At 40.5% G+C, this 12,774-nt stretch overlaps 3 protein-coding genes across 4 annotated transcripts; 2 read left to right on the top strand and 1 right to left on the bottom strand.

The window, feature by feature from the left end:
* Positions 1-250: 250 nt before the first annotated feature.
* Positions 251-2,434, bottom strand: LOC143358066 (uncharacterized). Of its 2 annotated transcripts, XM_076794936.1 has the most exons (6): positions 2,209-2,431; positions 1,639-2,008; positions 947-1,558; positions 696-764; positions 529-612; positions 251-391 (listed from the first exon to the last, which is right to left on the bottom strand). In XM_076794936.1, the coding sequence occupies exons 2-6, from the start codon at positions 1,993-1,995 to the stop codon at positions 389-391; spliced, it is 1,125 nt and encodes a 374-aa protein (XP_076651051.1). In that variant the 5' UTR covers positions 1,996-2,008; positions 2,209-2,431; the 3' UTR covers positions 251-388. The 2 variants fall into 2 exon arrangements, with proteins under 2 accessions (XP_076651051.1, XP_076651052.1); XM_076794937.1 differs by lacking the exon at positions 696-764 and having other exon boundaries at positions 2,209-2,434.
* Positions 2,435-2,767: 333 nt separating this feature from the next.
* Positions 2,768-5,881, top strand: Nelf-a (Negative elongation factor A). Its single transcript, XM_076794134.1, has 6 exons — positions 2,768-3,016; positions 3,374-3,806; positions 3,878-4,294; positions 4,368-4,564; positions 4,857-4,956; positions 5,035-5,881. The coding sequence occupies exons 1-6, from the start codon at positions 2,783-2,785 to the stop codon at positions 5,265-5,267; spliced, it is 1,614 nt and encodes a 537-aa protein (XP_076650249.1). The 5' UTR covers positions 2,768-2,782; the 3' UTR covers positions 5,268-5,881.
* A 227-nt stretch (positions 5,882-6,108) lies between these two features.
* On the top strand, positions 6,109-7,548 carry Tpx-3 (thioredoxin peroxidase 3). Its single transcript, XM_076794135.1, has 3 exons — positions 6,109-6,476; positions 6,624-6,844; positions 6,915-7,548. The coding sequence occupies exons 1-3, from the start codon at positions 6,432-6,434 to the stop codon at positions 7,369-7,371; spliced, it is 723 nt and encodes a 240-aa protein (XP_076650250.1). The 5' UTR covers positions 6,109-6,431; the 3' UTR covers positions 7,372-7,548.
* Positions 7,549-12,774: the final 5,226 nt, after the last annotated feature.

Genomic DNA, 12,774 nt, shown 5'->3' with positions numbered 1-12,774 from the left:
CAGTATCTGCTTAAAACGTGAACAATAAATGTATTCAGTAGTTTAATCCTTAATTGATAATGAGCAAAAACGTTACAGCTGTATACATATAGATTTAAATGATTTTTTGAATTTACTTTACATGAAGCAAAAGACAGTAATATACATTTAATGTGCCATTTCGTTCTTTTAATGTTTGTAGCAATCGATTTTAATTTAATTTAGGGACCAATGTAACGGCGTTGTATATCAAAGTTGAAATTTATTTACTGTTGCTCATAATACATAATTCTATACATAAATTGTTTTTTTATTACTAATGAATAGTTCGCTATATAGAAACGCTATAATTCGTCGGTGTCGCTGTTGACACGGTCATCACGGAGATCAGTCTATTTTATGAACTCATTTACTGAAATAAAAAAAAACATTATTATGCATTAGTTTTAAACTATTACCAATGTTAATGTAAAATATTACCAATTATTTTTATTGGAAACTTGCTGAAGGCTATAAAATTGTAGAAACAATAGACATGTAAATGCTTACCGTATACCTTTCTGAACTTCGCAAGTAACTTAAATTTGGATATAATGTATTATCCACTTCAAAGGCAGGCGGAGCACTGGGATTCTAAAAAAAATATAAGCATTTAATTTCTTTTAAAACGTTATAAAATAAAATATTAACATTTGAAATGTTCTAAAATATTTTACCATGTTCGAAGGTGTGTTACGAGAAAAGTCATAGGCTATCCTTATGTCGTTTGGAATTTCGTAAGAGGGCTAACATTAAAAAGTAAAGAGTATAAGAACCAGAGACAAATGAATGAATGTTATAAACATTAATTTCTTTACTTTCTACTTTAATTTTATTTCTCTGTCGATTGATATTGCACAAAATACAGACAAATCAAATATTTGCTGTTATTTAGTGATGTAATAGAAAAGACATTGTATACATTTACCTTTTTCTCTGCATCATTTGGAATCTTCATTTTACAACAATGGGTAAAATGGTTGCGGTCACCACACTTTTCACATTTGTGTCCAAAAGCAGGACAACATCTGATTTGATGCCTCTGATCACACTTCCAACAATTTCGATTGAATTTTACAGGTTGTATCTGATCCTTTTGGCTAGCTGTTTTGTTAATATCACTGCCATCAGTTCTGTTATCAATTTTAGCTTCCTCTGTATTAAAATTTTTTTTCTTAACCTTCTCAGTTTTTTTACCTAACTCGGCAATTTTAGCCTTTTCAACTTGTTCAGCTTTTTTAGCTAACTCAGCAATTTTAGCTTTTTCAACTTGTTCAGCTTTTTTAGCTAACTCAGCAGTTTTAGCCTTTTTAAATTGTTCATCTAACTCGGCCCTTTTAGCTATCTGAGCTTTCTGAGCTTTTTCTTTCAATATTTTAACCATCTCATATTCAGAACAAATCTTACATAACATAGACAAATCGAGGTACTTCATTTTGAACAATTTTGACAAAAGATGTTTGTCTTTTATGTCTGTAATTACTTTATCTCTAATTAAATTGTCCATCATGTTTCCGAAATTACAATATTTTGCTTTCTCCTAAAACAGGAAACAATAGTATAAATATATAAGTTCGATGACATAAGAAAAATATAGCAAACCTTGTAGGTATACGTTACCTTCAATCTATCAATATATTTATCAATATATTCATCCTTTTCACGAGAACAAGTGAAAAAGTTGTACCGTGCTTCAATTTCGCCGGGAGGAACTTTGAAGGCAATGTCAAGTTTTGCTAATAATCTTTGTAAATTATTCAACTGGTTTTCATCGCATTCTTTACTAACTATGTCTATAAAATATATACCAAGCGGTCCAATGTGTTCCTTTAGTTTACGGATTTTTAAGTCTTCTGATGTTTTAATGTAATTATTTACTGTCAAATATCTAATAAAATTGTCTCTCCATTCTTGCCAATTCTGTCCCAAATCTCCAGTACCAGATAACGGTAACATAGCATTCTGTTGTATTTCCATATTACTTCTGTAACTATTTATGTTACATTATTATATATACCAAAAATAATAATAAGTCAGAAGCGTACGAGAAACCAAATATGCTCAGAAATCCCGATATATTCAAGATCCCGATCCCGAAAACAATTTTCGAACCGTACCGAACCGTGATTTTCAGGCTCTCGCACACTTTTAATGGTAATGACTTATGTAATTTAGAAATATTCTACTTACTTATATTCCACCAAATGTATTTTCTTCTAATGTTTATGATCGCTACCTGCGTGGCGGAAAATGAAAGAGAATGAATCCTATTTATATCTGGCATATGTTTTCTGTATACGTCATAGAATTCGGGTTTTCCCCGAATAAGACACCACAGAACAAAAATCCTCTGAGACTCGATAATACACGGCTTTTACATTTATTATTAAATGATCGCAATATAAACAATGTAAGTATTGATATTTAAACTGTCTCAGTTTTGATTTCTTACAAAATTAAAAATTTTCTAAAAGCATCATCTCGATATCAGTATCAGTCACTATCAGTTAGTATTCAGTGAAATAAAACAAGATAGTACCTATCCTCTCTGATAGTACTCTTTGGTAAAAGTCTGAAGTAAGTGAGTTTTAGTTGAATACTGTTGGTAAAATAAATTCATCAGAGTTACCAAAGTTGGATGTCATGAATATCAAAATTTCCGACAGGAGTTTCGCTTCTTTAATATCGTACATATTCTATGGGTGCGTGTCACGTTATTTTATGGCGGGAATAACATGTGGCGCGCCACGGCAATGTACGTCAAATGCATGAAGCAAACGACTCCAATATGGCGAATGTAAGGGATAGTGATACGTCGTTGTGGCTTCATAACAAGCTTGGAACGTCAAATGATAGCTGGACAGGAAGTTCAATTTGTTCGCAACTCAACGCAGAGGTGTTGCGGAACATTAAAGATTGTTTTCCAGACCTCCAGACGCAAGTTAAACTCAAGTTACTGCTTTCGTTCTTCCACATACCGAGGCGAAATGTCGAGGAGGTGAGGATAGTTTACTTGTTGCAAACACCAAACATGTGCGTAAAACGAAACGATACTTCGCCTGTATAGAAACCACGTAATTCTCGACAACGTGCCCGATGCGATGAATATTTGGTTATATTCGCGCATACACCGTAGACCTGCTACCTATTTAATTTTATTTAAGCGCCAGATGTTTTTGAAACGTGTAGTAAACAACCATGTTCCATATACGACTAAAGCTTTCTTGAAAAATTAACGGTGGTTTCAATTCACGAGTACCGATTGATAGCATTTGCAAAAAGATGTAATGGATGTTTAAGATATTCTAACTTGTTTCACTTTATTCGTGTTTATAATTACCATTGAATTGTACAGTGGCGTGTTGAACTCGAAGAAATTATCGAGGTGGCATCCCTCGACAGCGAGCTGTGGGTATCAATGTTATCCGAAGCGATGAAGACTTTCCCATCTACGGGTTCTTTGAACACAGACATCACAGATTTAGATGAGCATAGACCTATTTTTGGAGAGCTAGTCAACGACCTTAGAAAACTTTTGAAGAAACAAAATGATCCAGCAATGCTTCCATTAGAATGTCACTATCTGAATAAGACTGCGCTTACCTCTGTGGTTGGTCAACAGCCAGCACCAGTTAAGCATTTTACGTTGAAGAGGAAACCAAAAAGTGCTGCTCTAAGAGCAGAGTTGCTTCAAAAGAGTACAGACGCAGCTAACAATCTGAAGAAAAGTACTGCGCCCACGGTGCCTGTGAGGAGTAGAGGAATGCCTAGAAAAATGACTGACACAAGTAAGTTTATACATCTGATTCTAATTACCATCAAAAACAATAAAAAAACTAACATATTCTTGTATTTCCAGCACCGCTAAAAGGAATTCCTAGCAGAGTCCCAACGAGTGGTTTTCGGTCTCCTTCTATCACAAGCTCTTCGATGTCTAATAGAACACCTCTCAGCAGTAGAATCCGCAAAGATGGTGGCATTAAATTACTGGACATTAACGAGCAACCGATTGGATATGCTCAGGCAAAGAAACGGAAGAGAATGTTGGAGATGGAGGAACAGCAGAAAAAAGTCGCGGAAGCTCAAGCAGCTGCAGCTGCTGCAGCGTCAACGGCGACGACGACGACGACAGAAACGTCGACCACTCCGGAGTATGCTCAGGGTCTAGCTTCTATCAATCCACCAGCCACACCAATTACCCCCGTGGCATCTGTACAGACTTATGCAACGCCTACTACTCTAAGCGGAACGTCGACAGTAACTACTCCACAAACACGTATGTTTTCATGTTATGATACCGTGAATTTCTGCTAATTTCACAGACAATTAACGAAGTTATTATTGTATAGCCACAACTCCGACAACGCCCACTACTCCAACTACAGCACTACCTGTTACAACACCGACGGTCATTACACCTGTGGAAAGCACACCAGTTGGGGTGCAAACTGTTAGACCGGCTCAAACTGTTACGCAGATTCGCATACAAACTACCGCACAACCGGCCAACGCAGCTGCAAATACAAGAAAGGGTCTATCTCTTACGGTAAGAACAAATAGCACGTTCACAGTGGGTCAAAACAGCACATAGTCACAACCCGACGCTGATTTGACTCTCGTTCTTTTCGTGATAATGTTAATTCAACAGGCGGTATATACAAAGTACAATCTGAACTTTTGAGGTCTTTATTGCACAGGGAAATAGTACAATACGCCGGTTTAGAAACGTTAATAATGCACCACTAAATCTATCTTTAATTGAAAATTTGATCCACTGTACACTACGTTAAAATGACTAGGGTATTGTCTCTTAATGACAAGAGGTTTTATGTTATTAGCGAGAACAAATGTTGGAAGCACAAGAAATGTTTAGAACAGCTAACAAAGTTACCAGACCAGAGAAAGCTCTTATCTTAGGCTTTATGGCTGGCTCCAGAGGTATGTATCTGGTACATACTATAAAATAAACGTCTTGCGGGGGTTTGAGCATTGATTTTTCGTCGATTATTTTTTTAGATAATCCATGTCCGAAACTGGGAAATATAGTCACGGTGATGCTGTCAGAAAATGTCGAGGAGGTAACGCAACCGGATGGGACAACAGTGCCAATGCTGGTAGAAACGCATTTCCAAATGAATTACACGAACGGCGAATGGAAGAGGATAAAAAAGAATCGACGAATTGTTACGGAGGAATCTACGTCTACTGCGACACCAACTCCCAGTGCAACTGCTACTGCTTCCAATTAAAAAGAAAAAGAGAGAATAAGTTGAAACCAAAAAAATTGTGGTCAGAGGAAGGTTACATAGGTTGATCATTTTGTTGTTTTCAATGTAAAAAGTCTGTCTTTATGTATAGTAAAGAAAGAATTATGCCCGGGAAGTACACGGCCTACGTGTAAGTGGACTCGTGTATTACATTTCTGTAGTAAAACAGCAAGACATATACACGTTGAAGTAATAACATGAACAAACAGTTGTGTTAAACCAAGACGCTCCGTTTTCCATTCGACTAATTGAAGAGGCGACTAGGTATGAGACACGAATTTCATTTTCAAAGCAAAAAAGCTTATCTCCGATTGTGTGTGTGTGTGTGTCTGGTTTTGCCAACGACAAGCCAATTCTTCAAATAGTTATCATTCGATTAGAAAGTCAAATGCTATTCATCGATAAATAGTGTGATATGTCTCATTGCGGGAAAACCTAGGCGCATTTAATTTAAATGCAATGATTACCGTTCGCAATTTAAATTTATATATATTACTATATATATATATATATAAATATATGTTTCCCCATTTAATAAGAACGAACTAAAAGGTTATAATATTGTTACTTGAATAAAATATGATTATATTGATTAATTAATATTTATTTACTTAAGTAATTTTCTCTGTAACGTTACGGTTTAACGAGTTCCCTAGCGTCACGTTTCTATCCCCATCACTTCATAGTGCAACCAATCCCGAGGTGTCAGCAAATGTCCAGCCAATAGGGGCTGATATGAAATCGCTTTTACTGCTCTTCAATGTCGTACGACGCAACGGAGGGGTTAACTGTACATATTTATCCCGATTGATGCTGCCCTCTGTGTTATATTCGACATAAGATGAATTTAACCATTTTTCAAAAAGATGATACAAATTATTTAAATAATTTCTTAACGAGCAATCCGTTGAGTCAGACGAAAATTGCATTGATTCCAAGCAGTTTCACGATCTCCTTCGATGCCCTTGATTAAAATGCACCGTGCGTATGAAAAGTGAGTTATATAACCTTTCCAAATTCCAGACCGACTTTTCTACGTCCGGCTTTCTGTTGAGTACAGTGTTTTCGTAATTAACGGAATTAACAATTCCACTTCCTCACATAAACATTTTGGTACTGAGGTAATCAGTAATTCGTGTATTCGTAATGTTACGATTATTAACGTCTTTGCGTCCTCAAGTTTACAAAGCGGTAAGTTACCTAACCTATCGAGGATAAGAGTTTCACGTTATTCAGTTGCTGAAAGTTGTCTTGGCATTTACAAAATGATTTTGATCTGTTCAACGTAATTAACGACAGAATAATAAAATCATAAGAATATGTTTCTAATGTTTGCAGGCGAGCACTGTGTTAACCGTGACAAAATCTAAGAATCCAACACTAGTTGAGAATGCACGAAGTCTCTGCGTCAGCTCTAAGCTTCTCTCTTGTCGGCCACAGGTGCAAAAGTCTGCCCCCGACTTTGCTGGAACAGCTGTAGTCGATGGAGCGTTCAAAGAGATAAAACTGAGCGACTATAAGGGCAAATACGTTGTCCTTTTCTTTTACCCCTTAGATTTGTAAGTTTCTATTCCAGAATCTAAGACAATTGAATCATTTCGAAAATCATATCAATGAATTTATTTGTAGCACATTCGTATGCCCCACCGAGTTAATAGCATTCAGTGAAAGGATCTCAGAATTCAAAGCTTTAAATGCTCAGGTAATCGGAGTCTCAACGGACTCCCATTTCAGTCACCTGGCTTGGATTAATACTCCACGAAAACAGGGTGGACTGGGTGGTAATTTGGGTTATCCCCTCCTTAGCGATTTTAAGAAAGAAATATCGTCTAAGTACGATGTTCTGCTTGAAGATGGAATAGCCTTGCGAGGGTTATTCATTATAGACAGAGAATGTGTACTGAGACATCTTAGCGTGAATGATTTACCAGTTGGCAGGAGCGTTGACGAAACATTGAGGCTCATCAAGGCATTCCAATTCGTCGAAAAACATGGCGAAGTTTGTCCCGCCAACTGGCAGCCAGACTCTAAGACCATCAAACCGAATCCAAAGGACAGTAAAGAGTACTTTGAAACAGTAAACTAGATACTTCAATCTCGAACACAATGTACTGAAATATAAAATAATATATACACATACTGCAACACCGAAACCAACACTTATCATTGGTGGTTGGATCTAGAGTATTCATGCATTTTTCGATCTAGAGTTTAACGAAGCTTTTCTATATTGTATTTGACGAAATAAAGACTTTAAGAGCGACATTTTATTTCGTTCCTGGTCGTTATTTGCAACACTGTACAGGCATTTTTTTCACCCTCTCTGTTAATAAAATGTTTCAAGAGAGGGAGAGAAGGAGAGATGTAAATAAGCGACAGCATGCACGGTTTCTATAATCATGTTGCCGGCAGCTAGAGTTTCTTTCGACTAGGGTGTACTCTGTCGTTTCAATTGGAAGTAAAGGGCACGAGGGCTCGCGATGCTCAAATAGAAAGTAAGAGGGGAAGAGAAAGGTGCGTGAAACGCTCGTACATATGCGTGCGATGAGGAGGATTCAGGGGTGGAATCCGAAGAGCCGCCGTGGGGAGGGAGAACAGCAATCTTGTGCTGGTTAATTTGATTCTTTGTGGCGATGGAAGTAATAGCGACGGGTCAAATCTTTCAAAGTCAGTCCAGGATTATCCTCACCGTTCCGGGTTTGTGCTATAAAAGTGCCAAACCTTGAATTTACACGAAAAGAGGAGCGACGATGAACTGATTCCTTCACAATACCATTGTCATTTTATACCACAATCATTTTCTACGGCAATCATTGCGACATAATTGAAATTGACGCGTTGTTACGTTCAACCCTTAACTACCAAGCTCCTGGAAAATTAAATACATCTAAAAGTCGAATTGTTAAATAATTGAAGCCAGAAAAGGCCTGTATTATTAACTTTTTGTTATTGACGTTTCACCTTGTGCAGAATATTTTCGTTGATCCCGCATTTATCTGAGTGTATTTTATCGAGTGTGTTTACTCGTATCGCACTTGACAGTTTAGCGATTTATTAAACACAAAAACATTTAGTAATGTATAATAGGAATTGTTTTGAAGTATAATACAGTCTTTTTCTTCTAACAGATTATGAGCGAAGAGGAAATCCTAAGCGTTGTAGATAGTACAGAAAATTGTAGCGCAAAGTGTTAAGAAGAAAACGGACATTTAGAAAGGCAGTGGTAGCAATGGATAACGAGCGAACTCGTCGTATTCGTTTGAAAGTTCAAAGCGCTCGGAACGTAGATTTAGCTACGGTGTCCGGACGTTAAAGCACCGATTAAAATCTAATTACGTCGGATCAGGTACCGAGTACTGGGCCGGCTCCTGGGTTCCCGATAAATTTATGAGAGAGAGCTTATTATTCCGTGAAGATGCCGGCGACGACGCCCCTGAGGAAGGGATAAAGTAACCGGAGAAGAGGGTTGGTGGAAGAAGGCGACGCAAGATCGACGGGAAGCGGGGAAAAACTGAAAAGCGACGCCTGAGATAAACGGCTCATCCGCTCTCGCCCCATAAAATCCAATCCTGTCCTTTGCGAGCCGAAATCTCGAGATTAAACATATTCGAGCGAGCAGACACGGTTCCCCGTGCCCTCTGAACGAACCTTCAGAGACTTCTTCAACGTCCAACAGTCGGCGGAAGTGTTCTTCATCAACCAAACATTTGACTAGCATGAATTACTGAGTTTTTTTTATAGATTGCTTTTTTGCATCAACAATCTTAAGTATCGTGTCAAAGAATTGAAATACAATCAGTAGAGACTTTAAAATTTTAATTACTCGAACATTCAACGCCCTTCGTTCAATGGCCCCCAGCGTTTTCAAACAATTGATCGAGGAATTCTCAACTGGTGATCTTCGATTTCAGGAAGGCTATTAGAAAATTGCCGGTAAACAAAGTGTAGCCGAGCATCAAGTTGGAAAACGAAGTTCGGTTGTCCGCTGAACCGGCTGCCACGGTAGCAAATGTAAAGGTCGTTTAAGCGTTAGTTACGAAACAACAAGAGGAGCAATTAGAACGAGAAGCCGTACACCGACACCCTCAACAATCACGGGGGTGGAACAAACTGACGGCGATAGACGACTAGGAAGTCGATTAGACCGGGAAAATCCCCCCGGACGGGCGACGACATAATCCACGCTCACTCTTAATCGGACGAACATTACGACGAATTGGCCGAGCGTCAAAAGGAAAATCGATAACCGGCCGGCATCGGATGGTCGAGGCAAAACGCCAGGAATAAAATCGAAAAAAGAAAAGAAAGACCGAGGGGAAGAAAAAGCGAAGAGAGAAAGAAGAAGAGTCGCGTGTAATTCAATTCACAAACTTTCCAGAAGGGATGAGACGCGAATCAATGGAAAAATCTAGCCGGGCTATTGTGGCAGCGGTTTAATCCGCAAGCTTCTTTCCACTGGTGTGCCGCGATTTCTGCCGGTTATTCAGCGTTTGCTGCACCCGGGTCCCATATTTCCGTTTTCCACCGATCAAGAGGAAAATATCGGCCGCAAACTTTCGACAAAGACAACAGGAGTACTATCACATTCTTAGACTCTCGGCGAAGTAGACTGCGGATTCTTGCGCGAATAACAATTTACCGCAGCAATTAAAAGGTACAGGAGCTACATAGATGTTCATTTCTTTTTCAAATAATTTTGTACAATTGGAATATGTTCTTTGTGTCTTTACTGTATAGGAGCATTTAAGGAGGAGGGTGCACAATGGCGTGGAGTACTATTGCTGTTGAGAGGCCTATTAAAAAGTCTTCACCGACGAACAATATCTCAAAAATTTTTAAACGACCGCCGGTGGATAATAAGTTACTTTCGTGGTAATTTTGGGGATAGGCATTCGTCACTCTCGGTGTCCGCTAATTCAGTCACCCCAAGGAGGATTTCTCATCCCTGTTTCGGTGGTGTAGAATGGCGTCCCGGCTCAAACTCGTCGGTTTATTGTCAGGCGGGCGATCGAAGCGAGAGCGCGCGCGTCAAAGAGGATCCTCTATCGTTTCTGGTGAAATAGAACTCGCATCGTTTGAGCCTCTTTGGCCCCCTCGAGCCTCGCCCCGTTCCTCTCTTCGTCTGCTCTCAGTCTCTCTCTCCCTCTCTTTGCTGTTCCTTTTTTTACCCTCTCGCGGAGCCGTCTAATAACCTCTCCGGGGCTCTCGCGACTGCTCGCGAAAAGGAACATTTTCTTAAAGGAGCATTCAGAGCGCGGCTTGATAGGTGGATATTATAGTAGCTGGAGGTGGGGGGCGGGGGAGGGTTACCCTTGGTGGTACGACGCCGGTATGGGTGGGGTGGGGGTGAAACGGGGTTTGCGAGGGGGTAAATGTGGCGCGGCGGCCACGAAAACGAGGAGACAGAAACGCTCGCCGCGCGCGCGGGGGTTGTGCTCTCGGGGGTTGGTGATGCCGGAGAGGGTAGCAGGCGGAGGAGGGAAGGGATGCATCCATCCATATCCATCCCGGGGTGGCTACCCGGGGCTTTGATTACTTGTTTTAATCTTCCGACTGCCGACTGGGCGAGCATCTGTCACTCAAAATCCGTAATTGCGCGCGGTAGTCCTCCACCCCCGCGTCCTCACAGCCCCGCCCGGGATACCAAAACCCCGGGCTAGGGATACCCTCTTGCTGATTTTGAGCATCGCCATTACTTTCTTATTGCTCGTTTAGCACTTTCACACTGGTTTGCCGGTTACCGGCTCCGCGAGCGCATTCGTAGGCGATCGGGTAATCGGATTACCGCTCCTGAAATCCCCGCTCCCCTCCATTCCCCGTCGAACCGATCTACGCACCAACTACCCGGTTCGGGTTCGATCATGCTCTCCACCGGTGATGCTACCTTGTGTAACCTTTGGCATCGTTAGGTTCAAGTAGGAAAAGACGGGCCTGCACCGAGGCCTCCACGGCTCGATCGTTGCGCTGCTGGTTGGAACGTGAAATTCGAGGTGCGGTGGGAAAATTTGTTCTGATTAACCATACGCATTCGGAACTATTTTAACTCGAACATCAATTATTTCTTCCGACCTAGAATGTTTTCACTCCATGTATATGATTTTTTTATTTTCTGCCTTATGAAACTGATGCAATTTACTCATACAATAACTATTGAATTTCTTTTTTCTCAGTCCAACTTAAAGAATATTCAGTAAAATATGGGTGAAAATATAAAAGTTTTTTCAGTAGAAACAGATAAATGTACTACAATAATCCATTCTTAATTGGCAAATATTCACTTTGCGATATAGTAACGTGGTACTAAGACTCGAAACGCTTCAAGAGACTTGAATTTGATTATTATTTGTTTCACGTACGAGATCAGATATCAGTCTGTGCGCCGTTCGGTTCATCTCAATCAAGTATTAGCTTACGAAGAGACCCAATTTGCATCTATTTCACGGCATGAAATTTTTTTAACTAATTTTTCTAACTTTATGGAAACGGCCCACTGTGCGGGCGTGGGGTAAAAAAACGTCCGGGCCGGTATTAAATGAACGAACCTACCCCTGTAGCTGGCTCTCCGACAAGGCACCGTCCACCCCCGTCCGCCCTATCCACTTACCGCACGAATGGACGAGGTGGTCATCAGATCGATGAAAAGAGATTCGCGACACGCCACCGCCGCGCTCTGCACCGACGCTAAAACCGTGAACCATCATCCCCAAACCCTCCTCTGGAACCGGTGTTTGTGCGCCTACAACGATGCCAATCGGCCCCCCGGAACCGGCTCTCTGGATAGGAGCGGGGGTGGTATTCAGGGGGGTCGCCACGGCGAACCTCTCGTAGCCGTGATCTAATTGTGCTCACTCAAACCGGATCAAAACAATACAGGGCGCACCGGGGCTCGCCGCGTTGCATTTAGCTAAATGTGTCTTTTGTAACCGGCCATTGCCCGTCCACGTTCCCCCGGCATTGTTCGCGTTGGTTAACGGCCGTCATCAAAGTCCACTTAATGGCACCTTTAATTACAAGTGTCCCGGGCAAAATGATGCCCGGCTCCTGCGGAATCCGCCAGGCGGAATCCTATGGAAATATATCCGGTTGACGAACCAGCCTTCCGAACGCTCCGCTAATTAGTTGCTAATCAATTAAGCGCCATCCGCTCTCGTCACTGTCTTTTGAAACGTGCCCTTTAATGCAATAGTGGTGTAAGTCAATATTTGTCTGTTTGGTTTAACACCACATTTTAAAGCTAGTTTACAGAATCACGGATTAATTTGCGTTTAAGGCATAAAGTCCAATACCATTGGATATCGTAGAAAATTTTGGTTATTCATACAAGGGTTAAACAATTGAGTCACACTTGCGACACAAACATATGCGGTCGTTGAAGATTGTATTAAATTTGGTTATTGATATACGGAGTAATCTCACGCCTTGGGATTAATATGTAAGGAAAGGAGCTAATATTTTAAATTGCTACGTAAATTTTCTTAATAGAACGTGC

The sequence above is a fragment of the Halictus rubicundus genome, chromosome 10, assembly GCF_050948215.1.
Source record: "Halictus rubicundus isolate RS-2024b chromosome 10, iyHalRubi1_principal, whole genome shotgun sequence".
Taxonomy (NCBI): domain Eukaryota; kingdom Metazoa; phylum Arthropoda; class Insecta; order Hymenoptera; family Halictidae; genus Halictus; species Halictus rubicundus.
Note: the sequence above shows the minus strand (reverse complement) of the source record. Positions and strands in the feature narration are given on the sequence as shown.

Excerpts from the sequence above, each read along its gene's own strand:
- LOC143358066 (XM_076794936.1), bottom strand. The coding sequence starts at position 1,995 with ATGGAAATACAACAGAATGCTATGTTACCGTTATCTGGTACTGGAGAT. Across the intron at positions 1,559-1,638 it reads AATATATTGATAGATTGAAG|GAGAAAGCAAAATATTGTAA; the intron begins GTAACGTATACC and ends TTCCTGTTTTAG. Across the intron at positions 613-695 it reads GTAACACACCTTCGAACATG|AATCCCAGTGCTCCGCCTGC; the intron begins GTAAAATATTTT and ends TATTTTTTTTAG.
- Nelf-a (XM_076794134.1), top strand. The coding sequence starts at position 2,783 with ATGCATGAAGCAAACGACTCCAATATGGCGAATGTAAGGGATAGTGAT. Across the intron at positions 4,295-4,367 it reads AGTAACTACTCCACAAACAC|CCACAACTCCGACAACGCCC; the intron begins GTATGTTTTCAT and ends ATTATTGTATAG. Across the intron at positions 4,957-5,034 it reads CTTTATGGCTGGCTCCAGAG|ATAATCCATGTCCGAAACTG; the intron begins GTATGTATCTGG and ends TTATTTTTTTAG.
- Tpx-3 (XM_076794135.1), top strand. The coding sequence starts at position 6,432 with ATGTTACGATTATTAACGTCTTTGCGTCCTCAAGTTTACAAAGCG. Across the intron at positions 6,477-6,623 it reads GTCCTCAAGTTTACAAAGCG|GCGAGCACTGTGTTAACCGT; the intron begins GTAAGTTACCTA and ends TAATGTTTGCAG. Across the intron at positions 6,845-6,914 it reads TTCTTTTACCCCTTAGATTT|CACATTCGTATGCCCCACCG; the intron begins GTAAGTTTCTAT and ends ATTTATTTGTAG.